The 27,500-nt window shown below is 39.5% G+C and overlaps 1 protein-coding gene across 1 annotated transcript in view; it reads right to left on the bottom strand.

Annotated features, from left to right (window-relative positions):
- The window catches only part of SH3PXD2A (SH3 and PX domains 2A), a 593,326-nt gene that overhangs the window by 316,346 nt on the left and 249,480 nt on the right, over nt 1-27,500 (bottom strand). Inside the window, exon 2 of the mRNA XM_044055559.1 lies at nt 4,232-4,345. Coding sequence (XP_043911494.1) covers nt 4,232-4,345 — 114 coding nt within the window. The remainder of the gene's footprint in view (nt 1-4,231; nt 4,346-27,500) is intronic.

Genomic DNA, 27,500 nt, shown 5'->3' with positions numbered 1-27,500 from the left:
TGAGGTTTGCACTTTGACTGTTGGTGATTCTGGAAAAGCACTTCTGATAGTGAAATCATGGTTGAAAAGCTATTGACCTCTGTGGACTGATGAAGGATATACTGACTTTGGAAAACTCTATGGATAACAACTGCTATTATTTCTATCTAAATGTAACTTGTGATATCCTGGGCCTGTGCTATACAACAGTATAAAACCCAGCCAAGCTATAGCACTTTCTAAGTCTTTGCACGACAAAGACCGAAGTAAACACTAATGAGGAAATTACTTCTTATAATGGACTGCCTTGATGGATAATATGATTTTCTGCCATTCCTGATGTTTTAATGATAATAGGAGGTAAGGGCCCAACTGGGAGGCAGTGCAAAAGTTGTGTTTATTGCCAGGTTGAGAAAAGGGTACTGTTGGAAGTCTGATCTTTTAGCTAAATCACAATCTCCCCAAGTAGTCCAAGAAAATGAAAATTAATTCAGTGTGGTTAATTAGGAAGCCTTTATGCAGACTTAAGTTTGTTCTGCTTCTGTCCCAACTAGATGTGGCGTCTAGTTTGTTTGCTTTATAAAAGTTTAAGATTTCCAGATTCTAATCCAGTTTTTTGACAGGACAACTGCTGAAAATATAAATGATATTCACTGTACCAAATGCTTTTGCTTTAATAACTGCAAATGCTAAGATGTATAATGCAAACCTTTAATATTTGAATATGTTTTATTGATAAAAGCATCAAGTACAGAAGGATACAGCACAATTGGATGATTCGCCATTTAGCATACAACTGGAAAAACTGCTGAGCCAGAGTATATCTTTTAAAATAACAGTGTAAATATTATATCTTGTTTTGGATTAAACAGTGTAGACGAATGTTATCTAATTTTAAAAATAAGTAAGGTGTTCTAGACAGGAAACTGGAAGATACAAATTAATTTGAGAGGAGAAATGTAAAACATATGCAGTGTTCTTTTATTTCTATGTAGATATAAATGTCTTATTATTTTTTGAGGGTCAGCCAAATGCTTTGTGGGGTTTTTAGCACATTTGGCTAACGTAATGAAAACTGTTTACACCTTCTAGAGTTAAACCATCAGGTTCAGGAGGTGATCAAATAAAATATGTGCACTATGTGGTAAATTGAACACTGCTTTCTTGTAATAAAGGTAGCAGAGCAAAGGTGATTTTTTTTTTTTTTTTTTTTTTTTTATCAGAAAGTGCACCAGGAACATATCACACTAAACAGACTGTCAGAAGTACTGAGGCTTCAGGACAAGAACAGGTGGAAGATAAGAAGTTGGGGAAATTTCAATTACTTTGGCACTGATACAGAGAGTCAAAAAAGATTAAGTAGAAAAATGAGGTGGGAGAAGCTACAGAAGATGGAGAAGAAAATGAGCGGTAGGGAAACTTGTATATTCCCTTGACACTCAAGAAAGAGGAAGACAAAGTTGAGAAGGTGAATCCTAGGAAACAAAAGAGACAGATTTATTATTTATTTACATTTGTTTACTGGGAAAGTCCGACTGGGCCAGAAGCCCATTTTCAGTGGAGGCCCGGGGAGAAAAGCTCCACGGAAATACAAGCAATATACAATAATTAGATAGTACAGCAGTGTACATACAGTAAAATATTATCAAAATGGCAAATTTAAACTTTAATAAGTGTAGGTAAAGTGGCAAGTATGTGGCTTACATCCACTACATTCTGCAATGAAATCTGGATGTTACGGTTTTAATGGACAGCAGCTTGAGGACAGAAGCTGAAATTGGGAACTTAGGAATGAATACTGAAGGACAGAATTGGGGGTTAGCAAAATGTTGTGACAAGTGATGGAGTTCCGCTAAAAAAGCGAGGGCTATGGTTATTGTAAGACAGCCTGGGAGACAGTATGAGCAGCAGATGGAGGGTCAGTCTTGACTTAGCTGTTGTAAACTTTGTTGATGTGGAGGAACTGGTGGACTCGTGTATTATTCATGTCAAGGGATGCAGGTAAAAGTGATTCAAGGGAAGGAATTAGCTGATTTATTAAATGAGACTGCTGAAACCAAAATGGATAAAGGACAGATTTAAAAAAAACTGTCATAATGAGTATGTATGCACATGAATAGTACATTCCTACTATTAATGGGACGGAGAGGGAATGCTAAAAATAAATAATAAAATATAAACAAGACGGCCAATAGACGTGTTAAGAAATATTCTGACTTCCACCTTTGGATGCTGAAGTACCTGGAATTATATATGCTGGTGATAAACATATTGTACTTATCTGGTACATTCACAGCTTTGGATGCAGAGGTACCTGGGCTGATTATATACACTGGTGATAGACATACTGTACTTATCTGGTACATTCACAGCTTGGATGCCAAGGTACCTGGGTGGATTATATACACTTATCTGGTACATTCACAGCTTTGGATGCAGAGGTACCTGGGCTGATTATATACACTGGTGATAGGCATATTGTACTTATCTGGTACATTCACAGCTTGGATGCCGAGGTACCTGGCAGGATTATATACAATGGTGACAGACATATTGCACTTATCTGGTACATTCACAGCTTGGATGCAGAGGTACCTGGGCTGATTATATACACTGGTGATAGACATATTGTACTTATCTGGTACAGTCACAGCTTGGATGCCGTGGTACCTGGGAGGATTATATACATTGGTGATAATCATCATACTTATTTGCTACATTTCACAATTTGGATGCTGAGATTACATTTTTACTATATACACTGACTGGAGATGGCAGTAAAGGTTGATAAATCTGGTTCACATACAAAAAGAAAAAGTGATAGTGGATGAAGGGTAGCAATTTTTGTGATGAAGTGATGTCAGTTTGATCATGAAGGATCAGCATGTTGAGAGATGCAGAATGTGCTTTATATGGGAAGACACCCATATAAACGTACACTCTGTGGAAACTAAAAAGGCTTTTTTAGAACCTAGAAGGTGGTTTTCAGATATTAGAATGGATTTCAATATGGGTATTAACAGGAGTGCAAATGGTCATGGGAAGATGGAATGTGATGTGCCATTCTTTCTACCCCGGATAGATTAGCTTTTGATGTGATGTGGGTATTAATGGCGGTTGCATTATACTACGCAAAATACGCTTACTAGCTGAAGGAGACAGCTAGCTTAGCTATTCTACCTTTTAATATTCTCTCTCTTCTTCATCCTCCCCGTCACCATTATCCTCTATCTACCTATCCCATGCTCTTTCAAATTCCTCCATGGATTTCACCCGTACCATTCATTATGGTAGTCCATTCCATGGGTTCACAGCTCTCCATATTACGATGCATCATAGATCCAAGGAATATTAGTAACTTCTTAGGAGTGCTTGTACTGATGTGGGATTTACAGGGTGATAATGAAGATGTCCCACTGCTTCAAGTCTTTGTGCACTAATCACATACAGATATCAACTCTGTTTCAAACCGTTATAGTGTTATAACAGCAACTGGTTATCTGCAATGGGGTACTTCAGAATTAGAAAAAGAAAATAATTCTGTTAAAACAAAACAAATTTCTGAAATTTGCACAACACACATGAAAAATTAGTACTAAGCAGTGTGTGAATTCTTACAGAAAAGTCAGGTGTGACTGAGTATTGGACAGGAGAAGCAGGTGTAACCCTATCCTGCTGACTTGGTTCTTTTTCTTTAAACCACAGCAGGCTGTAACACCAACTATTACATTAAATTATCTCATCACTTTATTTATGCATTATTTACACACACTGGTGAGCTGTATCAGATCAACGACAGACTGTTCACCAGTCCCAAACATTTTGGAGGTGTCCAGTAAGGCAATGTCAAGCACACATTGTCTGGGTATAGAAAACATAAATCTTGCCTGTTCCTACTTGTATTACTGACTACTATGGGTGGTGAGTCACTACTTACCAGGAAATAACTAGCTGTTCAGGCAATATTGCTTAATTAGAGTACTCAGTAACCAATCTATCTGACCAGAATCTTAGTGAAATGGAATTAAAAAGGATGAGATACACATCTCCAAAGAATAACTCTAAATGAGGAACTATAACTAAAACCAAAGTGAGGCAGACTTAGTTCTTAAAGATTTTTGCCTGCCAAATTGTCTTTTATTCTCATCAGCTGGTTGGAAGTAAATACACATTCCCTGATGTAAGAAATGCTACTGTTGACAAACAATTAGTCATTATGTCTTCCGGTGGCCTCAAATCAGTGAGGTCCTACCTTCCCCAGTCTTTAATGTGCTGATTTCCGAATCATCTTTGGTTCCACTCTGAGACTCCAAATATGTAGCAGGTACCCAGCCCTGCTCTTCTGCTGTGCTCACGAACCACCAACCTAAAGCAGAACACACAAACAAAAGGAAATGTAAGGAAAACTATGAAAACAAAAAAAAAAAAAATACAGCGCGTGTGTGTGTGTGTGTGTGTGTGTGTGTGTGTGTGTGTGTGTGTGTGTGTGTGTGTAAAATTAAGAATAGTTACCTTAACAACAGGTCTTTAAAATATACATACTTTAACAACAAAATATTAACATTTGGGTTACCCCACCTCACAATGATTATGCTGCAGACTAAACTGTAAAAGCAGTGTTAGTAAAAAAAAATTTTTTTTTTTTTTAAATATAAAATCAAACAGTTGTTCTTATACAAGAATTGCAAACAGTACAGATAATTGTATCATGAAATTACTTCCAAATATGCATGTTTGCTCTTCTGTTTCCCCACACCAGCCATAAAGGAAGGGTTTTACAGGAACCTTTTCAGAGGGGAAGGTGGGAGAGAGATACTACTGCAATATCGATCGATTCAAACATCTCTCATTATGGTAAGGTACCTACACAGCTGTACTATATTCTACATTAGATCACCGTTATAATTCCTAGATCTTTAGGTGGAGTGGCTGGTGAGCAAAGTGCAATGACTACTGCTCACGATGCCCTGCTGGACAGTTTTGGCATATTCTGTTCTGGCCTTAAAATGAGTGTTCAGTTTGCAATGCTTGGAAAAGATGTGGACAGACGTCCAAGCTGCAGCTTCAAGAATAGACTGGGTACTTAACCACTTGCATAAAAGCCATCAAGGAAACCATGGTCCTGGTGCTGTGAGCTCTAACTAGAACTTTCAGCAGTTCGCCCTTATTAATATAATAGAACTGAATGCAGTGGGAAAACCATTTAGAGTGTGTTTGTTTATACATAGGTTCTCCCTTTTCCTTCCAGAGTGGGAGATCAGTCAGTTTTGCCTTCCTCTAGTCCTTAGTCCAATTCTAGTAGAATCTTAACTGCTTGTGCACATCTTTGGTGTACAGAATTCTCTCCACCTTATTCTGGGGATTGGAAAAGAACACAGGAAACTGTAAACTCTGGCCCTACCTTAGGTATGGAGGGAAGATTAATTTTGGGGCTCACTCAGTCCTTGAGAAAAACCAGGAAGGGTTCTAAGCACATGTAGATTCGTAGGTCTAACATTCTTCTAACTGAGGTGAAGGACAACAATAAAATATTTTCCGCTATCAGGAATTTCATGGATGAAATTACTGCCGGTTCAATACGAGTATGCACAATCTTTCCAGCGCATAGTCGAGGTCAAAAGAATGGGGATAACCTCTTTTTGAATATCCTAATATGCTGAACCACCTACAAGAATGGTTTGGCTGGAAGTATCGAAGCTAGAGGTGGATCCAGAGAGAAAAAAAGGTAGACATGGCCAAGAGATGAAGCTTAAAAATATATGCCAAACCTGCCTTTAGCAGCTCACTGAGGTACTGAAGGCCCAAGGGTACCGCTGCTGTGGCTACACAGCATATTCAGCCTTCCTGCCTCTCTAAAGACATTAAGCATATCTTACAAGTAAAGGTGCCTGAACGGTATCAACATTTGATCAATCATGCTAGGAGATGATTGTTTGCACAGCAGGGTGTATAAGGGATCCCTTCCTCCAAGTCAGAAGGTCCAATATACTGAGTGGTGATACCGCGCTTGCTGGCTCCATGACCAGGGAGAACCAGTGCTGTCCAATTCAAAAAGGTAACTTTAGGAGCATCTTCTGCCATTCCTTCCTCAACTTATGGATTATCCTGGGGAGGAAAGGTATGGGAGGAATAACAGACATTTCATACTGCCCAGCTTATGGAGAATGCATCTGCTGTCTGAACCCTCCTTTCACAAGTTTCTTGAGCAAAACTGAGTCAGATGTTTTCCAGGGATGCAAACAGGGTTATCTGACAGACACCCCTTCTGTGGACTATTTGAAAGAAGACCTCCCATTATAACATCCACCCTTGAGGGTCTGCCTTTGCCATGTACAATTAGTCTGGCAATGTGGACATCTCTTAGGGAATGCAAACTGCCTTGGGCGATATTTTGTATTGTATTATAAGTTCCCAGGTGGACACTGCTGGCCTACAGAGCCCCTTTGCTTAATGAGGCACCACATCACTGTGATACTGTCTGTCACCATTTGTAGAGTTCCTTCTATCCACAACTGGTCGATGGCCCTTAAGCCCAAGATGAGGGCTGGCATTTATTTCATATGTTTTTTTTTCTGTTGGTGAGCCCACACACTGTGGCCCTTTAAGTTCTGGAATTATGCTCGCCAGGGTGTGTTTGAGGCATCTCTGGTAATGGATTGGTTGTGGGTCTCTTATGCAAAAGGGACTCCCAAAGTTTAGGCTGCATTGATTGGTCCACCATTGTACCTCTTTTGATACAAAAGAAAGGATGGGGATCTGCTGTTCCAGAGAATGTGAGTGGTGACTCCACATAGACCTTAGGTACCACCAATTTTCGTCATGTAAACCCTGGCATGAAACACCATCAGGATGGTTGAGGCCATGAAGCCCACAGCTCTGAAGAACTCCCTGGCTGTGTCAAGTTTCTTGTCTGCTAAATTCAGGAAGTATTTATGGTCGCTTTCCACCTTGTCTTGCTGGAGGAAAGCCTTCAGAATAAGCTGTTCAGAAGGAATCATAAAAAAGCCAGCCTTTGGAGGGCAGTAAGCATGACTTTGGAAGGTTGTAGGTAAACCTTAGATGCTCCAGAAGGTCCATAATAAAGAACAGAGCCCTGAGTACTGTCTCCTGAGAAGCTGCGTGAATTAGGCAACTGTCCTTGTATTGGAAGATATGGATACTGCTTCATCTGTAGAAGGCTATTACACATGCCAGTCAATTCACAGAAATTCTTGGAATTGCCAACCCCTGCAAAGAATTTGAGGAAAAAATCTGATCTTTGTGAATAGGGATGTGAAGACAGACATCCTTCAGATCCAAGGTTATCAAGTGAGCCCCTGGATTTAGAAGGGCTAACTGTGTCTGGAGTATTATCATTTTAAATTCATTTTATTTACTTATTTATTTTGTTAACCAGGATGCAGCACTAATCACAACTACCAATTCCAGTCTTAGACCTCAAAGAATATTACAGAAGAAATCTAAATTTACAATCATAAAGAGATTCAAAAATGCAACAGTTGAAAATACAAAAAGTTGATTATTCATACATATGTAAAATATCTAATCCATGTTGTAAATAAATTCTGCAGTAATGTACAACAGAATCAGAGTGTTTGAGTGAACTGGATGAAGGTATTAAGTTGAGGGATTAGGAATTAAAGTATGCATCCTAGGAAGTGCATAGTGTAGTTCGGAAAAGTGTTAAACTTTGGGAGATCTAAGACTGGCCTCTAAATGTCCTCCTTCCTTGAGACTAGGAACAGCCTAAAGCAGAAGCTTTCCCATGTTGAAAATTAGAACTTCTTTGATGACTCCCTGTAGGAAGTGGTCTGGGATGTTAAGGGTCATCAGTTTCTTCAGTTTCTTGTGGACCTGCTGAATGTCTGCACATTTTGGGAACATGGCCATCTAGAGGGTGTACCAATTTCTGGTTATTTAGAGGACCCAAGTATCTGATGTGATACCGTTCTAAATGGGAAGGCATGGGGATAGCTTTGTGCAATTATTTTTGGTGGGGCTAGGGGGGAAGACAGTTTGTTAAAGGGGAGGGAAGGGTGAGAGTGGCACAGTATCATGGTTAATCCTTGAGGACAGTGGACATTTGACCCCCCCCCCCGTTTCCCTATTTTATGCCCTTGCCATCTCCTTTAAAACTGAGTCTTAATATTTTTGCTGCTTATCTTTACACAGCATGCAGCAGGAGGGACTAGTTTGTAAGGAAATTCTTGTTGTATCTGGGCACTTGAGAATTAAAGAGCTGTTTGACCACTTCCACAGTCTTGTCCCTTTCCTCCATTTTTTTGAAGACTTCTCTTGTACACCCCTAAAAGAGCAAGTCCTTGCCCCACATCAGCATTTATCAGATTTGGCTTGAAATCTCCTGGTGGGAGATGTAGTCTCAGCTAGGCATGTCTCCTAATGCCCGAGCCTTTGTCATCAGCATTAAATGACGTGTCCAGTCCATTATAGCTACACAACATGGCCATATCAAGTATTTGGCCACCTGACAGCTATTTGGGTGAGTTGGAACAGTTTTGTTTCTAGATCTGCTTGAGACCCTTCTCCAGTCTTCTCTCTTAAGTGGTCCAGGACAACCAATAACAACTTTATCATTTGTGTCCAACAGTTAATGGCTCTGAAGAGCAAGGTGGTAGAGATGACTGCTTTCTGTCCAGCCCTGCCCATGGATCTGCTTTGTTATTAGGCAGGAAGCTTGCAGCAAGAGCCCAATTGCTCCTTTCTTCAGTTCCACAGGCAGCAATGCAGGGTCAGCTACTGAGTTCTTTATAGGTACATGTGAGTATATAAAATCTAAACTACTTTTTTCTGCAGTAAGTTGGGTGTCAGGTGCTTGAGATATAACAATGAAAACATCTTTCAGGGCTCACAGGACAGGAAGGATAAGTACATCCTTGGGAGGTTTCCAGTTCCAGAACCGTGAAATACCGCTTCTGAGCATCTGAAGCATCTCAGCTCTGCCACTTAAAAAAAACTCTTTCATTCTGATAGGGTTATCACCAAGAGACCTCCTCAGATGGAAAATCAGAAGGAACTGTGAATTCAACGTCGCACCCTGGGGGACAGGAAATCTCGTAAAGATAGTCTAAGTCTTCCTCTTCCATATCCTTTGGTTCTTCCTCTCATCACAGGATTGGTCCCCCCCCCCCTTCTTTTGCTCTGAAGGGTAGTAGACTTAGCTGAGCTACTTTGAACCAGTCTTCTAGTGCAACCTGGGAATAGGAGGGGGATTTGTCCACCAGCAGCCTGTCTGGAAAGTATGCGGGATGCATCTGAAGGAGGGGGAATGTGTTTAGTTTTTTTGTCTCTTTTTGGGAGAGATGTCTCCCCAAAGGTCTTTTCTTCTGAGCTGGGGGAATCATATAGCCAAGCTGAAGCCCTCATCCTCTTCTCTAAATAACCTGTGGCACCTCTATGAGATAATCAGTCATGATTTTTCTTGGCCTGCCCAACACAAGGTGTCTGTAGAACAACTGTATTAGCACTTGAATTGTACAGATGTGCCAAGATCCTCAATTATGTTGGCCTCCAAAGGGCAATGTCAGACAGTTGTTGAGTAGGAGATGTCCAGTTAAGGCTGAAAATATCTCCCACGAGGGCTGGTAACCTTGGAGTGATCCAGGATGTGGAGAATTAAACCATACATTCCAAACCCATGTACATCTTACCATTATGCAGCTTTTTCAGCAGAACATCAGAAGTAGAAGACAGACTCACGGACATCGTGGAAGAGCATAAGGCCTCCAGGTGCTTGTGATCACAGTACTAGTTAAGGGAGCCTACTCCTAATATTTTTGATGTAAACCCCAGGTAGACATTGCAGATATGGACATTGTGCTCTGCCCCTAAATAAAAAATATAAATGAAAAAAAATACAAATGGTGTAGTAGTTTCTCTCTAGGCAATCTGCTTACCGCAACTACACTTGTCCTTTTTCCGACGAGACATAAGAAACCCTGCTATCAAAGACAAAGACCTGAATGCAAAGACAGGAATACAAAAAAAAAAAAGAAAAGAAAAGAGATTCCCCAGTGGGGTACTTATCTGCCTGAACTACAAAGCTGGAATATCTGATTAATGTGAACTGAACATGATGCTGACAATGGAACACATCTGCAAATGCAAATTGTGGCAAGAAAGTTCTAAAACAACGGTATACATTTCTCTCATACCCTAATGATACAGCAACTCATAGTGGACATGCACCATGCACTGTGGGAAGGAATCTGGACCCTCGTAGAGTGGCTGGATAGACAGACACCTACAGGCAAAGACCCAGTCGAAAGGAATATTGTAATGGTGATCTTTTAATATCAAAAGGTGTTGTCTTACAGCATGAAGCTGCATATGCTTTGATGGTTTTCATTCACTACAGAAAGCACAATTGCAGGTTTCTTATGAATTTCTTTATAGTAACAATACATTTTGCTGCTTCTAGGAAAAATCCTTCCTATTCCCACAGAATAAACTGCTACATAGCACTTATTACACAATGGCTTCCTGCAGGAATGGAAAGGACTCAAATGACACAAAATTGTTGTCATTTTCTGTTTCAGATAACCAACCATCCAAAACAGCAGATTCCATGTTGCAGTTACAAATATATGTGATCTAACTGCGATCTGCTCGTCATTACTTTGTAACTACAGCTAAATGTTATGTTTGTGATGAGATGCTGCTGTACTTAATAGGTTCCTGTGCATGATCAATACTTGGATGACAGAAGTGGCATCCAAAATCTGGCAAACTTGTTTTTATATTTCAAACGGAGATAATACAGAGCCATGGTATGACTGCAATCAAACAAGGCAGAGGTGAGGGTAAAGATATAACTGACTCCCTAAGGGCTAGATCATTTGATCATGAGGGCTTCATCCTTTGAATGAAGCTTGCCAAACAGATTAATCTTAACTCCCTTACCAAGGATTAATGCATGAATTTACAAATTAACCCCAAGTTCTTGCTGTTATGGAAAACTCATACAAGTATGTGCATATGTCTGATTGTGTGTGCATGTATTTTATATATACACAAACACACATCAACTATATATGCAGTTGTCATGTTGTTCATCAATACAGATTTAGTTGTTTCACTATTAATCCATAAACTATTTAGCAAAATACTACACAGCATGCATAACTGGTTAACAATCAATGCACTACACAGGGTACGCAGGACCTTCTCCTGAAAGACCCATGCTAGTGCTTGAAATTGAGTTCCAACTATTTGTAAGCTAAAGAGCTGTGGGGTCAAGGAATGCCAATCTATTCCTATAACAGAATCAGTTCTCTTGAATTTGCACAGCCACTGCATAATGTAAACTAAGCTTTAAAATTGGTCTCCACTTTTGTTTTTAATCGTCAGATGAGCACATCAGAATAAATGTACTGTGGTACATATGTTGGTTGTAGTATGTTTGACCCAAGTGCTTTTCAGTGAATCTCATTTCCTCAGATGAAAAAGACTGAAACAGTACTTGCCTAAAAACAACACACACACACACACACAGATGGATTGTGTTTTCTTTTTGCACACAGATGTCCTTCTGCTTAGCCCACTTAATTATATCAAAATCCACAATCATACATAGCATGGAAATTGCACAAGTTCACTTTAGATGAAGGATATTCCTCTCAATTTAATCTATAGAATTGGCATTCACATAAAAAAAACATCTATTTTCACTAAACATAACATTATATAGAAAACTGGGATTGCAATAAATGTTTAAGACAGCTCTAAATAAATAAACTAATCTGAAGTATTATGATTGCCAGCACAGGTCTTTTTGCACACAGTTAAAGTTTGAAAGTATCAGAAGCCATTCAAAAGATCTTCATTAAACTGCCACACTCAAGTCAGCCAGAAAATCACAGATCTAGGAAATCTAAGACTCGTACTCAGGCATAATGTTTCAGCTGAAACTCCAAAGAGTACCTCTAAAAAGCCTAGAAAATATCAAAGGAACAGGCAAACTTGTGAAAAACACTAACAAGCTGCAAAATCCCAATGCCCACAAAACACTGGACATAAAGCTCCACAGAAAGTCTCAAAGGGTCCCATGTAATAACATTAAAAACTCAATGTCTAAAAAATGTCTGGAACAAACAAGCTGGTAGTAACGCCAGTAGTAAGGTTGCCAACATTCCAGTCAGCTTAAGGTGAAGGAAGATAAAGCTGCAAAAATGTGACTGGTTAGTCATCAAAAGTGACGAAACACCAGAAAAAATGCTGCAGTACATCAACAGTGAAGCCAAAAGAGAAGTTTACCCATTTGCTGGAACTAAATATCACATAAACGGAATTATACCATGACCCCTCCATTAATATTCCAAAACGTGCACGCTGATTGGCCAGCGTGCACATTGTAAATCGACTTATACTAATGGAAAAAGGTCCGGTCGCCCGGACTTTTTCCATTAGTATAAGTCTTTTTTAAAACACTGTCTCGCTATGTTAAAGGAGTTTAACATAGCGACACAGGTTTAAAAAAAGCAAAGGAGATCTCCGTTGCTTTTTTAAAGCTGTCTCGCTATGTTAAACTCCTTTAACATAGCGGCACAGTGTGTAAAAAGCAACGGAGATCTTGCTTTCTCCGTTACTTTTTTTTTTAAACCTGTCTCGCTATGTTAAATGGGTTTAACATAGCGAGACAGCTTTAAAATAAGCAACGGAGATCTCCGTTGCTTATTTTAAAGCTGTCTCGCTATGTTAAACCCATTTAACATAGCGAAACAGTTTGTAAAAAGCAACGGAGATCTTGCTTTCTCCGCTGCTTTTTTTCAAAACTGTCTCGCTATGTTAAATGGGTTTAACACAGCGAGACAGCTTTTAAAAAAGCAACGGAGAATCTCTGTTGCTTATTTTAAAGCTGTCTCGCTATGTTAAGCCCATTTAACATAGCGAAACAGTAAAAAGCAATGGAGATCCTGCTTTCTCCGTTGCTTTTGCCCACAGCTCTGATGTACTGCATAGGCATACGCATGCGCAGTACATCAGAACTGCCGCGGAATACAAGACAGCTGCGGAAGGGCAGCAAGGAGGCATTATACAATGCCATTATTTAAGAAAAGTAATTATGTTTTTTCTTAAATAATGTCATTGTATAATAGCAATAACCCACTTCTGGGTGTGGGTAATGCTGGATTTACCCACGGTTGGCTTTGTTTGGTCCCGAGGGCGACCAAACCACGCCAACCGTGGGTAAATCCAGCATTACCCACACCCAGGCATGGGTTATTGCTATAATAACCCACTTAAAGAATGTTACTGAAAGTTGCAAAAGTAATGACTCATAACACTAAGTATATCAAACAGCATGCTGGTAATAAAGCTAAGTTAGGAAACCAAGGCAGGCATTTAATAGATGTTAAAAATGGCTGTTTATGGAAAATCTCGGGCAAATAAACAGTCAGAGGCAAAAACTAACAATACAAATCTAACCAGGACTGTTGACAGTGCCACTATCTGATTCACATATATGCAGCATCTTGCTGTAGTCTTACTTTTTCTTATTTATTTGCTTTACTTGTGTTGTCTGGGTTAATTCTAATAATCATGCATGGCCTATTTTCAGGGGAACATCAGAAGTGAGGGGGCATTCACACAAACTAGGGGTAATTAGACCGGGATAATGTGGAAATTCCCTTAGGCTTCTTTCAAAAATTATGTGGGATTGTTTACATCCACCTGCACTACAAGCTCAGGTAGATAAGACATTGGTTTAATGTCAGAGCACATCAGTAGTGCATACCCTGCCTCACTTTATGAACATGAATCCAAGCACTTTGTGTACAGATGGGAGCCACAGCCTTGACCTATTTCTAGAAAAACATGCGGTTGAAGATATGAGCCTAGTGAGGAGAAACCAAGTGTAAACAAATCATGACTTAAAGGGCCCTCTAGGAAGTTCACAGTACCCTGTTATTTTGAAAGAAAATTTGGAAATGTCCAGCAAATTCAGAACAGTTGAAAGGTATGCTACCCAGCCATTCTTCATAACCTCAACTATCCAAAAATAAAAAAAAACTAATCAGTAACTTTGTGCAATGTTCTAGTTCTTCTAAGCCAACTGTTTAGGATTTTGTAGTTTCTTCCACAATCTTCTGCAAAGAAAAAGCTTTAATAAAAAAGGTGGGTTTATTTTACTATGAAAGGTATGCAAGCATATTTTATTTACCGATGGGTCATTTTATTTTTTTTAAGATGCATGGACTGCACCATGCACTTTTTGACCCATCACCTGCTGCAGTAACTACAAAAACAAAACAGTATGCAAGGAGAATTTATATAAGTTACAATGTCATAAATATTATAATAGTACAGGGATACACAAGCAGCAGAAAAACCCAAGAAGTTACACTACAACACTCCTTAACTACCCAAGCCGGGTAGATGCTTTTCTTGGGTGACCTTTCTGTAGACCATCAATGGGTTTACTACATTGTTAAAAACATTTGAAAATTGGATAGAGTTGACTTCAAAAATGAATGAATGAAGCAAGAGTCATCCCTGTTCTTGGGCCACCTGAAAGTTATTTCATGGAAGAATATTTTACATTTCGGAAGCAGTCGAAAATTAATAATGATATGGATGTCACTACATTTCTCAGCATTTAGAGAACCACAGGTAGTAAGGAAGTGGTCATGAATACAGAGTACTTCTGTTTAATACAGGAATAATGACAAAGGGAAAACCACAGACAAAGTCAGATACCGGCTAAATGAGGTTCGGGTAATCATTCTGAATGAAATTAGTAATACTAGATCATGATAAATCTCATCTGTCTCAAGGAATACAGTGCTGCTTATTGGTATACCATCATTTTGTAAAATATAAAAAAAAGACACACATGTATTTGGGCTTGAAAATGTTTAGAAAAACTAGCCACAGAGGACTGAGAGCAACAGAAGTGAAAAAAATCTAACCAATATTAAGCTGGCTGGTATGACATTCTTATTAACTAGGTGCTGCTTTAAGGGACACATCCACAAATTTCAGAGTGGCTGACAATGCTATAGCATAACCAGAATCCTTCTGTACTTTTGTATCCACCCTGGTCAGTGAATGCTACTAAGGCAAGAATCCTGATGCACTGTCACTGCCACCCTGGTCAGTGAATGCTAGTATGGCCAGAATCCTTCTGCACGGTCAGCACCACCTTAGTCAGTGAATGCTAGTGTCAGAAGAATCCTTCTATTGTCGTCCCCACCCTGGTCAGTGAATGCTAATGTCATCAGTAACCTTCTGGTCACTGAATGCTAGTGTCAGCAGAAGCTTTCTGCATTGTCAACACCACCCTGTTGCAATGGTCCACACTAAAAAATTTACAACAGTGTGTTAATGGGAAGTGTGGTGCACAGAATCTGAAGATCTGCAGACTCACCACATTTCTTGGGAAACGTTAACATCTTTCTTTCACTGGCTACTGCCCATGCAGCAAAACAAACAAATATGCATCTGAAAGCACATCCTCAGTGGTGGTCAGCTTAATCCTACTTAAAGATGGGCAATAAAGCAGTGATTTTTATATAGTAAATATTGTTTCCTATCAGGGACCACTACAAACACAAAAGCCAACTCAGCTTTTCCAGCGAACATTTTCATCCCATCAACTGACAGCATGTTGCAACTAGTCTGTCACCAGGTATGGTACCAGTTCTGTCTGAAACTGCTAGTAGGAAAAGCATCAATAGCAGCAGCTTCAGTAAGAGCAGAAGCAGCAAGATCTGATTCAAAGGGCTCCTGTGAGGTGTCATTCATGTAGCACCACACCGTCTCTGGATCAAGGCCAAAATGTATTTTTATGTTGCTGCCACATTTAAGTGCATCACACTAGTCTGTTGAGTCTTTAAAGTCAATTTCTGGCAGACAGGTTCAGTGCTAACTTTACCCCCCTCTCACCCCCTGAAGAGCCCATCTCTATACCGGAAGAATGCAAAGTTCCTGTAATCACGGCTGCACAGGTAAAAACCACACTCTCTAAAGCTAAGAGCAAAGCATCCATGGGACCAGACAACATCCTAGGCTGCGTTCTACAAGAACTAGAGAACGAACTGGCACCCCACCTAAGTACCATGTTCAGTCATAGCCTCACCTCAGGCTTTGTGCCTGCTGAAAGGCGCACAGCGACGGTTATCCCACCCCACAAGGGGGAGCCACCACGGACCCCAGGAACTACCGCCCCATTAGCCTGACAAGTCTGGTCTGCAAGGCCATGAAATGTATCATCATGGAACTTATAAACAAAGACATTGGTAATCTCCAAACTCTGGACCCCACCCAGTTTGTGTTTGTAAAAGGCAGATCATGTCTCCTAAACCTGATAGACTTCTTTGAAGCAGTCACCAAAGCCGTAGACGAGGGTAAGGTAGTTCACACAGCCTATCTAGATCTTGCCAAGGCTTTCGACACCACCCCCCCACTTTGGAATTATAGATAAACTCACTAAACTAGGTATAAATCCCTATGTCACAAAATGGGTTGCCAACTGGCTCACTGACAGAACCCACAGTGTGAAAGTAGCAGACTCCAAATCTGACTTCAGACCAGTGAAAATGGAGTACCACAGGGTTCAGTCCTGGGTCCTCTCCTGTTTGGTATCTACTTCTCTAAAGTACAGGCTAACACAGAAGGTATTTGGCTAACGAAGTTCGCAGATGACTGCAAACTAGGAGCCATAATCAAAACTCATAACAATGTGGACATCCTACAAAAGGGCTTCACTGAGACAGATGCCTGGTGTCAAAGCCATGGCCTCAAGCTCAATGCTAAAAAGTGCACGGTCATCCCCTTTGGTAAAAACTCTGTACCCATGAACTACAACATAGGCGGTAGTATACTTAACACCGAAAGTGTGATAACAGACCTTGGGACACAGGTGGACAGTAGTCTCTCTTTTGATAATCACATCACCACAGTAGTCAGGAAATCCTTCTATGTAGCACACCTCATCACAAAAGGTTTCTCATCCAGAAAAAAAAGAGGTCATTGTTCCCCTCTACTCATCACTCATTAGACCCCTTTTGGTATGTACCTCACAAGACATCTACAACAACTGGAAAGGCTGCAGAAATACCTCACAAAGAGGATTACTGGCCTTAAACAGATGCCCTACACAGACAGTCTGAAAAAAACTCCAGCTTTACTCCGTCACATATCGCCTACTCAGAGATGATCTCTGCCTAACATACAAAGCTATGTCAAACCCAGAGCTGTTGGACATGCTCCACTTAAAGAAATCCCAATCCCTCCAAGCTACACGCTCTAGGGACCTAAACCTTGTCACCACAATAAACAGAACATGCCGGAGGGATATATTCCTGTCCCAGAGACTTCCCATACTCTGGAATAAACTACCTATCTATATCAAACAAAGCTCCTCATTAGCACTCTTCAAGAAAAATATTGATGATTGGATGGGAAATAGGAAATTCACCCCGGGGATCACTTCTGTGGCTCCGCTCGGCAGTGGCACAGGAAAATAATTTTCTTGGGTGGCAAAAGCCAGGGTACCTTTTTGGCTGGGCTTGTATAGGCCCCAGGGCCGATAGCCTAGTACCTACCTATGAACCTATACAATTTTATGTATGACAATGAAGTCTTTATACCATGGACGAATGGAAAGGCCTAAATGTAATTTATGTATCACACATGTGTATAATGCAATTGTCTAATGTTTGTTTCCAAAAAGCTTTTTTCTCCTTTGTGCAAGTATTTTTTGCTCTTATCCCTACCCTGACCACCAAGCTGTCATTCCCTTTAAGTGCATTCATTACTTACTTCTCCAACAAACAAAAGCAAAGAGCGAAAGGTGAAAACCATGCATACCTCTTGATCTCTTAATACAGAGAAAGGCATGTCTGCAGATGGCAAGCCCATGTTTTCTGGATTATATATGGCAGCTAAAATAGGAACATATGGCGCATCCTAAAGCAATATCATATTATCTCTCTAAAGTCATTCTGTTGAAAACCATTTGATTCATTCTGCTCTAGTATCAACTTACGGTTGATTACAAGGTGTGGATAATTGCTAGGCTGTGTACTTATTTCTAGGTAAAACTACGCTTTTCTCTCACTCAGCAATATGTAAAGGCTTAAAAACGAGGTATATGACTTCTACTTTGTGACTGAGTGAGTGTGTGTGTGTGTGTGTGTGTGTGTGTGTGTGTGTGTGTGTGTGTATGTGCGTGTTCGCACACAAGCAAGCAATGAACAGACAGCAGAACAGGTCTTATGGGCATTTTCAGTTAAAATAACCAAAGAGTACCTGGTCTTTTTTGATAAAGTTATGTAATCACAGCCAGACTGAGTGAAACCTATTCAGCTGAGTACAAATGATGAAACAGGCAACCCAACAGCATTTTCTTTTGTAGGGAGCTTTGACTACATCCACCATTGCTGGGACAGACTTCTCTACTCTTCTAAGTAACTTGCTTAACTCAGAGGTTGTCAGAGCCTAGGTAATGTTGTACTCTCCATGAAATAGGATTCTTCAGTTTCAATCAAATAGGATTCACTTAGTCCATTATAAATTGATTAAATACTGATTCTCTTACAGCAACAAGATGATGGGTGAAGACTAATAAATTTCTGTTAGTTCATTATGATAGGGATTAGAAAATATCTCTTCTGCTCTGCAATGCTGAAATTATTGATTTCATGAATGGCTAAACAGTATTCTGAATTACACTTCTAACTACAGTAGTTTTACAGCAAAGTCTACCAACAGTCTGAAAACCAACTTAAGTCGACTATCACATTTGCTTGCTCCAATGCATGCATGGTGTTTTCCTGGATGTAATATGTACAGCCCATAACTCAGATGTCTGAAAATGTTATTTCACAATCTAAATTAATAGTTAGATCAGGGTTGTTTCTGTTTTATCTCTCAATTTGGTGACATTACTTGTTAAACATTTAAAATTGTGAAATAAACTGCATGTTACAGCAATCATATCAGTCTCACTAACATTTTACAACTTAATAAGCACACAATTATCCATCTTCAAGGAATTGTATTTCTCTGAAAAGTGATGTGTGTCATTCTCAGTTAACTGTACCCTTCTACTTTGCAGCACTTTTAATTGCATTTATTATTTTCTTATTTATTTGCAAGTTAAATCAAAACAGTTCACCAGAAAGTAAGAACCCCTACTAAACAAGAACAATGATGCTTTCTGCATGCCCACTATCTGCAAATCAGAAAACTGAAGGAGAAAGGTAGTGTTGAAATGCATATAATCTTTCACGGGTTCTTTAAAAATGAAGGCATTCAATGGTGGGGAAAAGGGCTACAAAACAGTCCAGAAGCAAAAAACAAGTAGATAAATAAAAATAAAATAATATATTTCAACACTAAAGCAGGAAATGTCACTAAAATTGCAATCTTGACTGAACCCATGTACTATTTTCAAATATTCGGAGAATGAACACATTCAGGGTTTTCCTCTAAGATTTGTGATTCAGACTCATGAGGATAGATCAGATTCTGATTCTCTCCTGTGGGTGCCTCTCTTTCTCTCAGACTACTTCTAAAATGTGCCAGGGATTTCAGAGGGAGAGCACTGAGGTTTCTCAGTCCTTCAGAAAATACTATGAGCTGTTACAGAAGACATTTCCAGAACCTGCATCCATTCCTCCAGTTTTGTCTATGTTGGAGGATGTTTGTGTTACTGCCTGCAATATTCCTGCCGGTCAGCTATCTGCCCCTAAAAGGGCAAATAGAATGTGACTTGTTGGAACATGAGCTAAATTCTTGGATAGGCTTGTAAGGGCCTCAGGGCCAGTAGCCTAGTAACTGCCTATGATCTTTTAAGGTGTTATAATTTTTGTTCCCAAACCTGCTTATAGCTTTAGTTATTCCTTCTGCTGCTAAATACTTAGTTAATTCCAATCCTAGTATTTCTATTAAGGCTGGGAAGATTACTGATAATTATTGGGGGGGGGGATATGTTTCTGCAACTCTGATTTTCATCATTTTGAATTGTCGGACTCGTATATTATGGTTTACCCTGACTACTTGTGAAAGTATGGGGAATGTTTTGTCTGTGCTTTCTTCTACTTAAGAAAAATCTGTCTTAAAACATTTAATTTCTTCTACTGTTCAAGTCACTACTTGCTGTGTACAGTGTGTGGATCACTTTAATAGCTCTTCCTGGGCTATGGCCACTGGTACTATTTTAAGGAAGTTTGAATAGCTGCGTTCTCGAACCTTCCAGATGTTGTTGACAAAAGAGATTTTAAATTTTCCTTTGGATGGAGATTTAGTTTTTGGCCCCACTACTGCAGAGATGATGAAAAAGTGTGATGAAAGGGGGGTAATTCTGAGACAGGGAATATTTTACAGCCCTCCTTTTCCAAGGGATTCTCGAACTCCTCATTCAATTTTGGTAAGAAACAAAATAAACAGTGTCAACAAAATGCAGGTAAACAAATGTTTAAGAAGAAATGGCAAGTGGCATCCAAGAACAATTCTGGAAACTCCCAAAACCAAGGACAGTCTAATAAGCCAGAATGACTATTTAAGAGACTTTGTTCCCCCCTCCCAACCTAGCACTCCTTTTGTCTTCCAGAAAGTCTGAATCTCTACTTTTCTCTTTGGCAAGAGAGAGTTTCAGACAAATGGGCTCTGAAGATCATTCATTAAGGTTACAAATGGCAGTAGGAGATCATTCCTCATCCTCCAGACCAGACTTATTTACACCTGTCCAATGACATTTTTAATGCCAAAGAAATTCACTTTGATACCCCTTGGCAAGACTCCACATGAGAAAGATACAGTGGTATCTGAAGTCTCTTTGGTTCCAGCACCAACACCCTTTGTCTGTACAAATCCCGGTGTTGGTGTTTGTCAGAAAATTGAAATCACTTGGTAGAGACAACAGATATCCCCAAATCTAGCTCTCCTTCTCCCTACTTGTTCCAAAGCAGTCAGTCACCAAACATGCCTCGGACTTTGCTTGGGGGCAATTTCAGGAGGGATAAAAGTGCAGTGTGTGTGGAACACCAAGGATACACACAAGCACATAAATGTGAAATAGAAGCCTAACCTGATTAAGGTACTTGACTCTCTGAATCATCTTTAGTCCCCAAGACCCCAACAACAACTCCACAGTCATGTGGTAGATCAAGAAGGGGGAACTTGGTTGCACCCCCCTTTACAGGCTTGCCATGTTAGCTTGGGATAAAGCTTCACAGCACAGTCTCACTCTACAGGCATCCTACATTCTGTTGGAGCAAAACTGTTTGGCAGACAAGAAGAGCAGGAGAAGGACAGATCCTCACAAATGGAAACTAAATCAGAGGGTCTTCCAAGATTGATCCATCTGTGAGGAATTCCTCAAGTACACTTCTTCCTCTCTGAACAATCAGCTGGCAAGATTCTGCTCCAGGACTTGATGCAAAAAGCTCTGGAAGACATATGCCTTCTCTTTTCCTTGTACAGGAATGTTCCTGCATGCTTTTCCATCCTTTTCACTAATATCCAGGGTACTTCTGAAGATTCAGAAGGAATCCCCAAGATCATTGTGGTGACTCCCTTTTGTCCCAGGCAACCATGGTTCTCCCTTCATTTGGGATTGGCCAGGGGAAATTACCACAAGCTTCCTCATAGAATGGATCTACTCTCACAAAAACAGATGCGTTTGACACACCCCTACACCAATCAAATTTAATTAACTGCCTGGATAATAGTGTCTCTTTTACTGAGGAAATGCAGCAGATACTAATGGAAGCAAGAAAACCTATTACTAGGAAATTTTATATTAGCAAATGGAAATGGTTTTCTAGCTGGTGCCAACAACATAACCAGCACCCAATCAGAGCTGGCTGTTCTCTGGTTTCACAATATTTGTGTGAGTTATTATCCTATGGCCTTTCTTACTTCTCTATCAATGTTCATTTATCACCAATTTCAGCATATCTGCCCATGGATTTTCCTCTTTCAATGCAGCCTCAAGTCAAAATGTTTTTGAAGGGGGTTTTGCATAAAAGGCCTCCAAAAAAACTGATGGCTCTTTCTTGGGATCTTAATTTTGTGTTAAAGAAGCTAACACTTGCTCCATTTGAACTAGCTAACCTGGATGACTTGAGGTTGTTAACATGGAAAACAGTTTTACTGACTGCTGTGACCTCTGCAAGAAGAGTATCTTGAGTTGCAAACTGTTACAATGAGGTCAGCCCTAACTCATTTTCCACAGGGACAGGGTATCTATCTTTGAGAATTAATCCTTTTATGCCTAAAGTGGAATCCAAGTTTACCTTAAGCCAAACTGTCCATCTCCCAGGTTTCTTTCCTGAACCCAAAAATGAGAGAGAAGGCTAGATACTCCATACCTTGGATGCCAACATACAACTTTGGTACTATCTTGATAAAATTAAATATTTCAGATCTTTGTATCAATTGCTTATTTCTTGTGAATGTAGGATGAAGGAATAACCTGTGTCAAAACAGACTTATTTCAAAATATAAAGCAATTACCTTTTGTTATGCTCACCACAACAAAACTATTCCAGGAAGGGTCGAGGCCCACTCTACCAGGGCCTTGACTTCATCTATGGATTTTTGGAAAGGGATGGATTTAGAAGCAGCAACTTTGTCCTCTGCCCATACTTTTACAAAGTGCTATAAGCTCGATTCCTTCTCTAGGTGCAGATAAGGCTTTGCAAGGACCATTCTCCAGGGGCTCCTGGACTCTTCTCTTTCCGCCTCCCAAATATAGTAAGTTAGGATAACTTACCCATATAGCTAAGGCTACTGCAACAGTGATCACTATGATGAACATAGCACAGTTGTGTAAGTAAACTTACCATAACCGTATATTTTCGAATGATTACTGCTGCAGTAGCTGCGCCCTCACTCCACTCCCCTTGTTTTTTGGTATGTTGTTTATGCTGTGGTATGTTGGTGTGGTTATTTTTTGTTCTTCCTATCAATTTCCTTTCAGGGTTCAGCTTCCCTCTTTCTGCAGGAAAGCGCTGAAGGGCTTGACACCCAAACTTGTGTTTTAGTCAGCTTGAGCTGACTGGGTTTTGGGTGCATGGAAAGTGCTCTGAAGCTTTCGAAGCTGGTGGATGTTATATCCTTTGGCAGTATATAACCCATATAGCTAAGGGTATTGCAGCAGTGATCATTCAAACATCTGCTGTTATGGTAAGTTTACTTATACAACTGTACTTTCTTACTCCACAGCATTCAGCAAAGCAAACATTTCCATCAAAGAAAAAAATCTAAAATTGCCTGGCTGTTTGGCTCATTGTAATGAATTACATTTACAGTGCTTAAAACTTGCTCACTGTGTTACTTATCACTGCTACTGCAATAAACTAGCATCACAAATGTTTAAAGGTCAAGGAATCGGTTTTAATTTTCAGAATATTACATGTATAAAATTACATATGCTGCAATAAACTTGTATGCAAATTCAGTGCTATAAAACAAAGTAAAAGACATAGAAGCATCACAAATTATTCAGACTTCAGGCTAAAGCAACAAAACTGCACAAAAAATGCAAACATGAAACAGCACTAATTGTAATTATATATTTCTTTGTACAATGGGCGCAGCGCGCCTCTGTGGATCAGCAAGAATCATACAAATGTGGCTGCAGAGGCACAATCTGCAGCACTGAAAAATAAAAACTATACCAAGTTAGGAAGAAAAATCTTACAAGGCCAGTGTTCCACGTATGGTTCCTTTACGGGCCACATCTTTGAATGCGAGTGGACACCACAGACATAGTTAATTTGTAACAAAGCACAGTTGAATTCCATGTTTAGTGCACAAACACATCTACTGAATTAGTACTGCTGCTAGTGGTGAAAACATTTAGCAAACTATTAAAAAAAAACTCTGAAACAATCCCAGGAAATGTATAAAATACAGACTACTGCAGAGAAAGATAAACTGTTAACAGTAGAACAAATCAAGTTCTTATAACTCTGTATGTGGTTTATGCAAGCAAATGAGCACCTTCATTTTTTGCAGTCAGACAAAAAAGTTTTAGAATAATCTCACACTGTACCACAGCAAAATAACTGAATCAATAATTTATGCTGGCTGCAGCTGTGGTGAAGGTCATAGCAAATGTGTGTTACAATACACTCTAATGTATACAGTCTTAAATTATTTATTTGCCTTTTGGCAGACAGGCATATGACAAAATGTCGGCATGGATCCTTACCCCCTCAAAAAGAGATGATGGCATCTGCCACTTATTTTCCTCCATTTCACCCGAACACTCCCTTGCTGATCCTCCATGTACCAGGATTGCAAAGCAAGGCTGAGTGAGTAACACAGTAAATGGCAACTATCAGTCTGTATCAGCTGTCTGCGTACTGGTGTTTAGTTTCAAAAGCCTGGTCTAACTCTGATATTATGCATGAGAAATACTATGATTATCAGAAAAGTGGTAAGGTTGGCTGCAGTTTTCTAATTTGTTTGATCTCTATGCTCACTGTTCAGACCTGTGAAGCTTAAAATGTTGACCAGTCTTGTCCTAACCTTACAAACAACTGTTCTTCAGTCTAATAGCAAACTAAGTCTTAAGGAAGCAAAACCTTCCTCATGATGGCTGACTCAGGTAAACATTTTGTGAGCCAATACGGTGGTATTTGGCTACCAAACTATACTCGTCTATATTGTATTGTGTTGATTTTTTTCTAAGTCTCCTTCACTCCTCCATTTTGCCTCTAATTATGTTCTGGTGGTCTACCTGGTAATGACATTGTAGTGTGTTCCAGCTACTTCCTGCTTATTTTTGACAATTTTCTTCTCAAAACTGAACTGAGTAACACTGAAGCCCAAAATACCTAGCACCTTCCTTACAATTATTTATCTGTTATATGTTGTTGTTGTTTGTCTTTCAGGTTTGTTCAGGTTAGGGGTCGGCACAGCTGAACTCCAGTCCGCTAATGATTGGCAGTAGATTTTCACGAACGCCGAGGTGCCAGCTCAACGTCCAACCTTTAAAGAAGGCATGCCCATTTACGCATGTCTTTCGAATGCCCACCCAACCGTGGGGAGGACATACAGACTCCACACAGAAAGCACTCCCCGCACTCCAGCCGAGAATCGAATATATTATAACCAAAAACCAAACTGAAGTAACCGCAAATATGAATCCACCAATAACTGAAAAAAGCGGTTTGGGTACACAAGTTCAGAGTGCACAAAGTAATGTATTCAATGAAATAAGGTCAGACACAAGCCGAAGCTGTTAGCAAATGCATTACATGTTGTCTTTTGAATCCCTGTCCTCTTTACATTGCCATTAATTAGCATTTCGCTGCATACTATTTGACAATGAATCCAAGCAATTCTCTTAGTCTAACAGCTTGCCAGATCTACTTTCAATAAATGGGACTTTCAAGGAACAGAAGCTTACTGCTGCTCATAAGTGCATTTTCAGTGTGAGAGTTTTTTTTTTTTTTTGGCTTTGTTTAGCAATAGCAACTGGCTGTCAGTGCGTTTGATGTAAAATTTGAAATAAAAGTTTTAAATTAAATGCAAATTTCTGTGCTTGTTTGTAGAAACAAAGAAAAGTATACTATAGTAAAGACATTGACATCTTTGCACAGCGTTTTATGGTAACGGGGGAGGCACATTGTTGTTGGGGAGGCATTCCATTGCTCTGCCAAGGGCTCCCCATTTGATCATGATCCAAATCTGTGGGGGGTGGGGGCTTGCCCCACTGCAAGTACATGTGTACACGAAATCAGTACCCATCATGAATATCTATTTAAGGAATGGATGTGACGTTCAGTAGTACAGTTAAGGCATGTCTGGGAAGTTTGCATTACTTAAAATGCAGAGTATTTTGTTACTAGTGCTCTTTGGATACTCCACAGCTTACCATGTTCATTAGCTCGGGACTAGCTGGCATTTCATAGTCTGGTATGCCTGTGGAGGTTTATTTTGTAAGATGCATGGAGCAGCTTCATACTACAGCAGAAAAGCAGACATCTGTAAGGTAATTGTCAATCGATGACTGGGGCTTGAATTACTGGGCTTAACCCAAATGACATTGAGTGCTTGGTACATCAATCAATTGTCCTACAATCATATACATGTTTATATATATATATATATATATATATATATATATATATATATATATATATATATACACACACACACACACACACACTCTCATATATATATATTACACACACACACACACATACATACACGGATCTACTTTAAAATACCAAAACCTCACATGATCAAAACTAAAACATCAAGACCGAAAAGCATAAATCATATAATACTGAAACCACATGAAACTGCAACCCAAACATACCGAACCCGAATGTGCAAAACGCACATGCAACCCACTTTACCAAAGCAATACTATACAAAATAAAGCACAACACTATATATCTGAAAGACAAAAGAAAACTATTTACAGCATTAAATTACCACTAACTAACCTTCCCTCAAGAAACCGGACTACATAAAACCAATCTAAGTGGGGGGGGGGCCACACCCTCCCAACTAAATATACCAACTCTGGGATTGCACTACAGTGGGGAAAAAGTCATATACAGAACCTTTTTCTTACCTTAGAGTACGACACAGACATCCACTACTGCCGGGAGCGTACAAAACGTTCACCATATTTGTTCACATACCTCCGATACAAATTTAAAGGGACATATCGTATTTACAAACACTAACTACTCTCCTACGGCAGTGGTGGTATTAAGACATTGGCACTTTAAATTTCAATCTTCTGACACTCTGCATTTTGAACTTTTAGTCTTCTAACCTTCCATCATCTGCACTTTCAGTATTTTGAAGTTTTGGCTTTCAGGTCTCGAACTTTTTGTCTTCGAAAATGTGAGATTTCGATATTTAAAAGGGGATATATATATATATATATATATATATATATATATATATATATATATATATATATATACATATAGATATACATATAGATATACATATAGATATACATACTGTATGTTTGTGTGTACATATACATTTGCATCTCGGCATTTACTGAACTGTCAAAAGAATGAAAACAAAAACATTCTTTTCATCTAGAATTTAAAATGATCAAAATGGCCAGAAAAAGTAAAAAAAAAATATTTTTTGCAGGGGAGAAGCCCCCACAACCCTACTCTCTCTGCATATTAAATATACCAACTACAAATTCACACATGACTGGTGCACGGACACACTTCCAAACCTGCAGGTTCCACAGTCTCACATGGAAAACAGACAAAAGGCTGGGAAACGAATCTGTAAGAATGTTCACTCTTAAAGACTGCAACCATATACACATATAAAGAGAGAAAGAAAAGAGGTAACACACACTGCCTAACAAGGTGATTATTTTCTTTATGCCTTAGAATAGTGGAAATTAAGTTAACATACAGTGCATCACAGTTGTTGTTGTATCTTTCGGCTTTTCCTAGTTAGGGGTCGCCACAGCAGAACTCCGGTCCGCTAATGATTGGCAGTAGATTTCTGCGTACCGAGTTGCCAGCTTTGACGCACAACCTTCAACG

This window comes from Protopterus annectens, chromosome 14.part0 (assembly GCF_019279795.1).
Source record: "Protopterus annectens isolate FY-2018-M chromosome 14.part0, PAN1.0, whole genome shotgun sequence".
Classification (NCBI taxonomy): Eukaryota; Metazoa; Chordata; order Ceratodontiformes; family Protopteridae; genus Protopterus; species Protopterus annectens.
Note: the sequence above shows the minus strand (reverse complement) of the source record. Positions and strands in the feature narration are given on the sequence as shown.